Source organism: Podospora bellae-mahoneyi, chromosome 6 (assembly GCF_035222275.1).
Source record: "Podospora bellae-mahoneyi strain CBS 112042 chromosome 6, whole genome shotgun sequence".
Taxonomy (NCBI): Eukaryota; Fungi; Ascomycota; class Sordariomycetes; order Sordariales; family Podosporaceae; genus Podospora; species Podospora bellae-mahoneyi.
Window position 1 is genome coordinate 1,460,808 of NC_085885.1, and position 10,549 is coordinate 1,471,356.

Sequence of the window (10,549 nt, forward strand, 5' to 3'; positions counted from 1 at the left end):
GTTTGAATGGCATAATTGGCATGTATATGCCTAAATAGATAGTTAACCTAGTATTAGCTGGCTCAACTGCGCAAAATCCTCCCGCAAAGCACCACGTCTTCGCCGTGAGGTTGCCAGGATACATCCCGCAGCTTCAGTTGTGATGTCTGTCCTTGTTGTCGTGAGGGTGAGACTACCACCCCGCCTTTGCCGAGCCAAGTTGGGGCGATGGTGATGATTACCGAGTCGACGAGGCGGTTCTCTGGGTCGATGAGGAGAGAATTGATCACCTCCCCTCCTCCCTCTACCATGACACTTCTCACTCCTTGCTCCCCCAAAACACTTAACACATCCCCCCATTTAAACCTCCCGTCCTCCCCCGTTTCCAAAAACAAAAACTTGCCCCCTACACGTTCCAGCAACTCTCCCCGTTCCTTGGTCTCCCCTCCCCTCTTAGTCACCACCCAAGGGCCCTTCCCCTTAAACTCAGCCGCTAGACGGATTACCTGGCTGTCCTCGGTGAAGTCCCAGCGACCTTTTGGGTCGAGGATGATAGGGCGGGGTTGTTGGTCGAGAGAGGTGATGCTTCCTAGCCGGGAGTTGAGGGCTGGGTTGTCGATGAGTGCGGTGGTGCACCCGACGAGGATGGCGTTGTGGCGGGTGCGGAGGTAGTGCGTCATTGATTTGGAGTAAGGGCCGGAAAGGGTTGTGCGGACGCCTGGGGCGAGGGTGAGGGACGCATCGAGGGAGGTGGCGTAGGTGAGGGTTAGGTGTGGTTTTGAACTTGGAGAGGGGGAGGTAAGGGGGAGGTAGGGTTCTAGGGGTGGAATGGAGGTGGGGGGGAAGGAGAGGGTTTCGCGGGACATTTTTATATTGGGGGTATGATGTGTAGGTGCAAGTGGTGTATAAGCGGGGCAAGTATATGTGAGTTCAATATGAGACCAAAAGGCCTCAAGTTGCTGGCTGTGGTGATTCACCCCTGCCAAGAAATAAGGGGTAAGACAATCGGTCAGATAAAAAGCCGGTGGTGTAACCTTGACCGGGGATCAGAGCCAACGGAGGTGAGGCGGTCTCGATCCGCCGGTGCAAATACCGGCGATGACTGCAAAGGCGGGTTGCTGATGCGATGATGCCACACAAAGAGCAATCATGATCAGTTGTCAATCAAGAGGCCGCCGATGACAGCAGTCACTGGCAGCTGGCAGTGTAGCTTGTGCAGAAGCAAGGAGCAATCAATGTGGGGTTCATAACTTGCATTAAATGCCACGAGGTTGCAGCGATGGCTTGTGGATAACTCTTCATCAAACACTCCACTCTATCCTTCTCGAAGGCAAGGCTTACTCGCTGACACGAACGCCATAGACGCTCTCATATGATAGACGCTGGTTTCACTCACGCTCAAAACTTGATGTAGCTACATGGATAAGAGATCGTTGACGACGCTTCGTGGCGCAGCCGCCGGAGATATCGCGCAACCACCAAGTTCTAGAATGCAGAGTGTCAATCTTCCAAAATGTAGTGGCACATGATAGGGGACCTGAATGAGACACCCAAGGTTTGACCGGAGCAGAACATCAGGCTCTGAGAGCAACCCTTCCCAGGCTCCCGTGATTTGCCATTGAATCCCGTTCTTTGTCCGTGGTTGACACATTTCTCGAGCTCTCCCTTGGTTCCCCTCTTCTCTTCGTCTGGTCTTTTGCTCTCCACCACCTGGAATTGAATTACTGCAAAAAGAAACACGGATCGTCCGAGTATCTCTCAAGTATCATCTGTACGCGTTAGCTTGAGGCTTGAGGCTTGAGGCCAGCTGCGCACCCGACCTGTGTCCTATAACTCAGCGCACTCTTGCCCCGCACCCCGGAAACGGACTTGCGCCTCGTCACCCGCGACCGTTCCATCCAAATTTCAGATTTCGACCCGAGCGAACAACAAAGTTTCCCACCCTGGTCATCGCCACGCAAGGACAAACCTTGATAAACCGAACCACCCCCATCTTCTTTACCTCGCTTAATTTGGCTATCGCAAACTCCTTCCCCGAACTCCCCTATTTTATTCACCACAACAAGCAAACCAAACTCCAGTCGCCTCTCCGATTTCGCATCGTCGTCGTCGCTGTCGCGGATCGCCTAATCATCGTCGTCCATCAATCAAATCCGTCAATCATCATGTCGCAAAAGCACGATCAGCCTCCCGCCTACGGCGCTCCTCCCCCCGGCGCTCCCCAGCAGGCTTACTACCCACCCCAGGGCGGCCCTCCTCCTCAGGGTCCCTATGATCAGCAACAGCCTTACTACCAGCAGGGCCCTCAGATGGGCTATGGCCAACAGCCACCTCCCGGCGCGTATTACCAGCAGCAGGGCCCGTATCCTCCCCAGGGACAGTACTACCCACCGCAGCAACAAGAGAAGAAGGGACCTGTGAGTGAACCCGACTGATATCCACGCGTCGCGCAGATGCACAATGCCGATATTGACTGACTTCGATGGTAGGGTTTCTTCGAGGCGTGCTTGGCCGGTATGGCGTGTTGCTGCTGCTTGGACATCCTGTTCTAAACGAACACGACCAATAAATACAACAACAATAAAACAGCGACAGAAGACAAAAAAGCAGGAGATGGAAATTCTGTCAGCACGATGGAGGAAGGTGATCGTTTATGTATGCCGCGCAGCGTGAGGGGGGGGGAAGGCTCCGATGCGATTTTCCCGATCCTTGCACGCGGACCGCCACCTGCAAGACACCATGCAGACCGGCGAATTCGACAAACGGCGCAGCAGGGCCAGGCATACGGTACTTCTTCTGAGAGCTTGCGGGGGCGAAACAGGGAGGATAGCGGTTTTACATAACTCTAACAGGAAGCAATGAACACATGGGGCGTACCGGGGGTTTGCATTTCTCTAGGTTGTGATACGGGAGCACAACGCACAACAACATAACATGATGCGCACTCAGGGGGTTTTCTAGGATGTTGCGATGTGGAATATGTTGGCTATTCTGGAACTGGGGATTATTTGTTTACTTATCATTTGTGTAATGAGTCGCTAAGGTGGCTTTAGTTTTTTTAGTCAAGGCATGAAGTTGAATGTAATAGAGTGTCGATTTCTGAGATCAAAGTACCAACAGGCCGTGTAGCGCAATGGTAGCGCGTTACTTTCCGGTTTCAACTTCACTGTTAAATCTCCAGCTGGTAAAGGTTCTGGGTTCGAGTCCCAGCATGGTCGGTTTCTTTTGCTTATGTTAGATTAACCACCCCCCTTTTAGCTCTGCCTGCTAATGGACACATACCTACAATGACCAATCAGACTCAGACAATGTGATGAGAAACACTATCTTGAGGACTTATTGTCCTTTTAGTCTTGTATAAGATGCAGGATTTCACTATTCACTCTTTTCGATATCTTTGCTTTTGTAAGGTAATATCATCAGTTCAATTGCATGCTTCAAATCAACTGTCTGGGTCTGAACTCAACAAGTTTTGCTTTCTCCTTATCATCATCATCTGCATCTTTATACCCAGTGTGCAACTCGAAATGCCCTACAAAATTGGCCTCCAAAATGAAACAGCTAGAAAAACAACAAAATGTTTCATTCGCTGAGAGCATGAATTCTTTTAACGTGACTGAAGTGTCTTGATAAGAATTCGGGCGCTTTTGATATTAAGAAACATGTCAATATTATTTACGGTAGGTACTGAGGCTTTTATGAGGTGTGGCAAGTTGGTGTGGATCAAAAGCAGCTTACCTTCCAGGTTGACTATGGTCTATATGAGATTGCTCTGGTTTTCACAAAAGTGTGTGCTATGCAAGATAGCTATGAGAAAGAGCGGGGACCAAATCACATCGTCGGGACCTGATCGAGTCTTGCTTGGATATTCTGTTTCTGAGAATTCCAACGCTATTTGTCTACAGACGTTGACGGCAGTTAGAATGGAGCCATGGGCAGTGGGGATATTGGGATTTTTGACAGCGTACCCTATCCTAGCTTGAAACAAACAACTATCTTCCTCCTCAATTTATGACCCAACGTTGACCACCTTGCGAAAAGAACTCACAGTGAAGACTTGGCAACTTATGGATCCATGGAATGTATAACGAGCGATATCTCCGAAGACATCCATATACTGATTTGTGCACTCGTGGTAGCATCTACCATCAACCCATCTTCTTGGCACCCTCCCCCAATCATTCAAAAGCTGGGTCTTATAAAAAATCTGAAAACTGTTTTTAAAAGCCTTTCAATTAGGGCAATAAGATAGATCGAACTGCTCTCTGTGTTAATTATGTTGTGGTGAGGGTAAGTAGGTACCTAGGTGAGGGCGAGTATTGTTATGGCTCTATTGATTTACGGTACATGGTACAGTTTGGCACGGATGTAACGGCTTACCTTCTGGAAGTAACACAATGAAGGAACCGTACTCGCACCAAACCAAATATATGTTGCCGTGAGGATGGTTGCCGAAGCCTCAGCAAGGTGGGATGATCATTCGATTTGACTAGGATAACGACGCGTACCACCGACTCGGAAAAAGCATGTGCAACCCAGGTCTAAACGTGCATTCGTGTTGCTTAATATAGGGCAAACTAACGGGGTTGGAATGCTGGAATGTTTCACGTGTGGTGGGCAGGCACGTGGATTTTGCATGGCGTTGTGTGATCGTCATACGATGATTTCAACTTCATCTCTCAAACTAAAGGGGCAATATACCGCTGTTCTCTCCCCCTCAAGATGCTTCCACGTAGCATTGTAGCGAAGGATTCTGCAAATCTTGCTGTTAACATAGTGGGAACTCGTCTCGCTGTGAATTTTCCTCTTCCCCCGACGGATGGAACTAAACAGATACATACATTTCAACAGCTCAGCATCACGGCTACCCACTGAGAGCACCCTCTGCTATGGCCTTATATATCCGAGTGAATGATTGAAGCCCCTCGCTGTCAATGTTTGTATGTATCTTGTCCTTTCCTTGTCGTTCATATTCCCTGTCCCCTGTCCAAGACGGATAGGTCTCCGCATTGCCGGGTGGAGTCCTTCGGTTACATTCTGTGATGGGACCAGGGCATCTGAAGCTTAAAACGACGTCACTCCTCAATAACCTCGTCGCTGCGCAAGCGTCTATATTCAAGCTGGATATCATGCTTTGTGTGACCTTCTGTTGAGGCCGGTAGGTCGAATAACATGAAGGCAAACAGTGGTGCCGGAAGTTAAACCGACTAACCGCTAATCGAAGGCACATATGATCGAGACCGCATCTTACACTTCAAAATTTTGGTAGCTCAATGGATACCTGCTTGAGGCGGAATATACTGTTGCACCTGCGTTGTTTTTACCACACAGTCCTTAGCTAATGACATGCCCAGGTCCTTCCCAGACAATATGAGTTCTTCGTGTTGGCTGTGTGGGTGTTGACATCAAGCACTCAGTCCGCAGGACATATATCGGATTTATGCATTCGTCCGTTTCATATCATCGAGGAAATGTGGGATACTGTGTGTATAATTCTCAATAATTTGCATATTTCGCCCACGCCGACGTGTCAGCTCATATTCAATATTATTGCTATTGAGCGGTATGTCTCAGGTATTCTGTTTTCACATCTCAGGGGAAGGCTTTAAATAGCGGTGGTTCCAGTCCTATGCTCGACTTGGTAATCATTCGATTTTCTTGCCGTTGTCTATCAGCCCTTTCGCGGTCTTTTAACCCCCCCCTTCCCCCCCCCTTTTTTTTTACTGCTCTGTTTTTCCTACTCGGTGGCTGCAAGTGGGAACCGAGGTCTCGGTGTGAAACTGTTGTGTGGTAGTGCAAGTGCTGCATGGTAGTTGGTGAATGTTGGGTACGAACCGGCTGGTTGCTCGGCATTCCAAATTACCAGAATCAGAGGAGCAGCAATTCGGTTGAATCCCAGCCCTCTAAAACCTTTCGGGGCTTCCAACGGCACCATTGTCATGTCGGGCAAGTCATCGGATATCGTGGAAGAACGACTGGGCTTATTTTAGGTGCCGGGAAGAAGGGCCACCTAAGAGCGCAGAGCCTCCCACCCAATCGAGACAAGTCACTGCCTGACGATTGCGCGCAGAACCGAAGACCCGGCTCCTGAAGGCCTTGCCAAGCAATGAATCGCATCAAATATACACCCACCTCACCCCCTGATCCCACACCCAGAAGCAGCCGATCCAAGAACCTACCTATCACTGCTCAAAGCTACCCACACACACGCCGCCGGCAGGTATGCACCGATCAACGGGACTTCTCCCATACCGAAGCACCACCCCGTCGTCTTTTTGGCCGGTGTCGTCTATATCATGGGCTTCGTTGCAACCTCGGTAGTATGGAGATGCTCGGTCAACCAATCCATAGCTGGCTTGATGGAATTTCTGGGCAATGAAGACGTTCGTTGAAGAAGGGATTCGATAGACTGCCCAGGCCCGCGCATCTGGCAGATGGCACTATGCAGTGGCTCAGATGGACCCCGCTGTGGGCGCTCACTGGTCAAAAATTCGATATGTTTCTTGACCGGCCTGCCTTTCCCCTCCTCCGGAAGATGAATTTAATAAAATATATTTCTCCTACCCATTGCTGTTCGCCGTAGACTTTTGTGACATAATCTGCTACCGGCCCCCCATGGAGCCATCACAACATTCTTCACCGCTCAATCGACACCGGTCCGGCGGACTGTCGACGGACGAGGAGGATGGGACTCGGGTTAATGTTTCACCCATAACACTTTCGCTGTTTTCCCCATCCCTCCACAGCAGCACCCTGTGCCAATTTTTTGGCGACGTCATCAGAATCTGGGGAAATCAAGGTCACATCTACCTGGAGCTACCCTCCGTAAATAGCTTTGAACATGCATCTCGAAGTACCTTTGCTAATAAAAGCTGAGTGAATTTTTAGTTTCAACATGCTTCAGCTGGGTTAAGTTCGCTGCCGGGCAGCAACAGGTCTAGTGCCCCTCTCTCGAAGAGCACCCATGTCCATTACCAGTGCAAGAGAGACCAGACCGGCTCTGGGTCACTTGGTCTGGGGAGCGGCCCCACCTCAGAGGCCGTTGTGTTGCCGAACGCTCCTATCTGCCGCCGGGTGTTGTGCTGTCACTCGTCTTGTCAGCAGTGGGACCGAAGTCATTCCATGTTTTCGACCGATGTGCAACTTCGATGAAGTCTTAATACCAACAAAGGTGGGTCCTTGGCTTAGCCCATCTGCTTCCGCAGCAGCACCGCTCTTCTCTTGTTTCCTTGACAATATTTAAGTAGTTGCGTGACAGGGGTCAATTTTCATCGACCATCTCTGCCATACTGTCCACAGTTCTGGCATTCCCTTCTCGTCCTTGCGTTGCAGATTTGGAGTTCGTCAGTGCCTTCAACATCCACCCTCTCGCGCACTCTGCAACTTGGTGTCGGTACGGAATTCGTTACCCTCGAACTTCGTAACCCCCTTCCCGCCGCCGAAGATTCAGCACTGCCATATTTGGCGGCATCCAGAATGGCGCAGCCGGTACATGTCGTCGTCATTACTCCAGCCCCCGCGACACCTAAAAACCCAGAAGGTGGCCATCGGATCGTATTGTGAGGCGTTGACCTTGGTATGTGAGCCCGGTTGTTGAAGCCTTTCTTAGTTTCATGTCATCGCTAACACCACCGACAGCAGGATGCTCACATGGACCGCCAACGGTCTATCCTTGGCCACAATGAAGCATCACCTCAACGGGGTGAACCGCCCAGCTGTTATCATTTACAGGCATACGCGCCAAGGCGCCCACCGACCATCGTCCACCATTGCCTCTTTGTTGTCGTTCGCCTTCCTGTTGTCGATGATATCCTCAAGCCCGAGTATGCGAGGCGGCACCTACTTTTCGTTTTCCAACTCTATCACCATGTTCTGTGCGGTCCCGTTGGTCGAGTTCTAGGTCGCTAGGCTATTTCCGTTCCGGGTGTCTGGTTGTTGGACTTGTCGCCGTTATTCCTCATCGCCCATCCTCGTCGCCCATTCTCATCACCAATCCTCATCGCCAATCCTCATTGGCATACTTGATCATCACTCCTTGTGACAATTTTGTCACGAAACTTTATCTTGATTCATCCGTGGTGTTGATAATCGGAATAGCTTGCCGTGCTGTGGCACGTAAATTAGCATTGTGCTCTCAGGTTTAAAGGATAGATTGGGTGAGCAATCGATGGGTGAATGGATGGGAACAGATGACGCGAGATAATATGCAAGAGGAAACATGACACTGGTGTGAACGTCAAGGGGGAGGCTTGGAAACAATATATGAGACTTTGATGACTTGGCGAAACGACAATAATCCTTTCCTGCATGCAACCCCTCTCGCCTGTCGAGATGCGATTCGCTGAAGTGCTCAGCCTTGCCGCTCACCACCCTCCTCCTTCACAGCCTAATGAATCTACTCCAACTCTGCCAAATACATGCCATATTGTGCCAAGGGAAAAGGGATTACTGCCAAATGTGTTCTCCTCCGGTATTTAGAACAAGTGGTTTAGAACAGGTGGTGAGAGCGTTGAATTTATGCATGGAGTCAAAGTTTGCTGTGAACGATCCTGTTCATGACATTTCGGTCTCTTCCACAGCCTTGTCCCCTTAAATGTTCATCTGTGGCTATAACATAAGCCGTGCATGATGCACGTTCTATACATGATTGCGCCCGTCGAATATGGGATGAAGGGATTCTGCTATGCTGCGTCGGGCATAATGTGCAAAGCTAGGCACTCTTCAGGCCACATTTGGGCAGACGAGGCTCTGTATGAGAAACCAGAGGGATGGAGCATATGAGCCCAGAAGAATCCTAGTTTCGGTCTTGTTTCATCTTTTGATCTCTCCACTTTCTTCTCTTCTTCTGACATCTAGCATGATCTTACTTTTGTTTTGCGGAATCCGAGTACATCGAAGTTGTAATGGGGCCGACAGAGCTTGATAACCTCAATCTCTCAGAGAGAGGAGAAGTACCCGCAGCTGGGACGCGTGAGTTCACCAGTATCTTGCCAAGTCCTTCCACCACACCTACTAATGCTTGATTTCAGGAGCTGGCAGTCTTGCCAGTACTTGCCCAACTCTGCAAGGCACAGGGGTTTCCTGCCCAGAAGGTGAAGAGAACAAGGGTGTGTAGACCTAGTGCCTCCTGTATTTCTTTCGATTGACTAGGCTAATTTCTTAACATGTCTGAAAATGAAGCATTGGGACATGCTAAGTGTGCTCTTTATAAAGAGTTATGTCAAGAGTGGTGCTTTTTCCCAGCCCTCCAGGCACAGTTCTCTCTGGCTCTGGATTACTGGGCCGCAAAGGTTCTCGGGACCTTTCGAGACCTCAAATCCCTGGAGCGAGAAAACCATGCCCAAGGCTGTCATGACTACAAGGAACATCGGCCTGACAACAAGTATGGAAAGAAAAAAGAGGAACTGGCCATCAGACTTACCCATGAGCTCAAGGAATTCCGTAAGGCTTTCAATCTCTCCTGAAACCCTTCCCTTACCGAAATTGAGTGTCAAACGCTAATCAAAGATCTCCATCATAACCTCAGCAACATTGTTCAATTCATCCAATGTCATCATGCATCAACATACCCCGAATGGCAGCATGGTGCCTGAATACAGGCTGTGGTCTTCCAATGTGGTAGGCTCAGATTCATCAGACCGCGAACTCTTTGCTGAGAACTACAGGGCCTTAGGCCCACGGCCAAGCATGATTGATGAGTTTGTGCATTCAGTTGTCAAGACTTCCGCGATGTTATGGATTCGGTTCAGGATAAATACTTGGTCTGCTGCTATGTTTGCATACTTGATCTCTTAACTGGGCACTGACATGATATTTCTTCCTTCCAGTCCTACGCCGCCCGTCTCCGGTCCACGAAAGACTGCTCTCCAGGCCCGGTCTCCATTATTCTTAGCTATACTACTCTTCACGTTCTCTCCCACCTCCTCGTTGTTGTCATGGCCGGGGTGTTCTTCGTCTTGCCGCTCACCATGATGTACTTGGTAACAATGAAGAAGGCGGAGATTGTCCTCGTTACGATCACCTTCAGCCTTTTGTTCTGTGTCGGGTCATTTTACTTTGGTGGTGACAGGGGCGGACTCAAAACTGACACCAAGTTCCTGTTGTTGTTTGCGCACACAAGTGTGATGGCAACCTTGCTTTCCAACTTTGCGCCGCATCTGGAGCAGCATAGTCAGCAGTGTTCATGTCCCGAATCCAGCTGAAGACGGACACCCCTTCACACAAAAGTCGAGGCCATGACCTCCACACCTTTTCTATCTTCTGGGCAGGATCCTTTCTTATATTTCTTTTTTAGATTTCCTTTGGCTATCGGTCTTTAAATCGTTTCCAGGACATAACATGTCACACCGTTTTTAAGTTTACAAACTTTCTATCTTCACTTCTCACGACACCACCTTATTATTTTCTTACATCTACCTATCTAGTCGGGTTTATTTTCTGGGCTACGCGCTATTAAGTAATGCGTATTCGAGCTGTATAATAAACACACAGCAGTTATAACAGACGGGATTATATGGAAGTTTTCTACTCCAATCAAAGCATGCAAAGAGTAAAGTCTTCAACCTGAACC

At 49.4% G+C, this 10,549-nt stretch overlaps 3 protein-coding genes and 1 non-coding gene across 4 annotated transcripts; 3 read left to right on the top strand and 1 right to left on the bottom strand.

Annotated features, from left to right (window-relative positions):
- Positions 1-62: 62 nt before the first annotated feature.
- On the bottom strand, positions 63-845 carry RIB7 (2,5-diamino-6-(ribosylamino)-4(3H)-pyrimidinone 5'-phosphate reductase; the record flags this gene model as incomplete). The annotated part of the gene is made up of 1 exon (XM_062880760.1): positions 63-845. The coding sequence occupies one exon, from the start codon at positions 843-845 to the stop codon at positions 63-65; it is 783 nt and encodes a 260-aa protein (XP_062729387.1).
- A 1,299-nt stretch (positions 846-2,144) lies between these two features.
- On the top strand, positions 2,145-2,531 carry QC761_603100 (uncharacterized protein; the record flags this gene model as incomplete). The annotated part of the gene is made up of 2 exons (XM_062880759.1): positions 2,145-2,396; positions 2,469-2,531. The coding sequence occupies 2 exons, from the start codon at positions 2,145-2,147 to the stop codon at positions 2,529-2,531; spliced, it is 315 nt and encodes a 104-aa protein (XP_062729388.1).
- Positions 2,532-3,098: 567 nt separating this feature from the next.
- QC761_0091720 lies at positions 3,099-3,197 on the top strand. Its single transcript has one exon. It is a non-coding gene; the product is annotated as a tRNA-Arg (tRNA).
- A 5,685-nt stretch (positions 3,198-8,882) lies between these two features.
- On the top strand, positions 8,883-10,181 carry QC761_603093 (uncharacterized protein; the record flags this gene model as incomplete). The annotated part of the gene is made up of 5 exons (XM_062880758.1): positions 8,883-8,949; positions 9,009-9,086; positions 9,154-9,420; positions 9,506-9,729; positions 9,807-10,181. 5 exons carry the CDS (start codon positions 8,883-8,885, stop codon positions 10,179-10,181), a joined length of 1,011 nt encoding a protein of 336 aa, XP_062729389.1.
- Between the last annotated feature and the right edge of the window lie 368 nt (positions 10,182-10,549).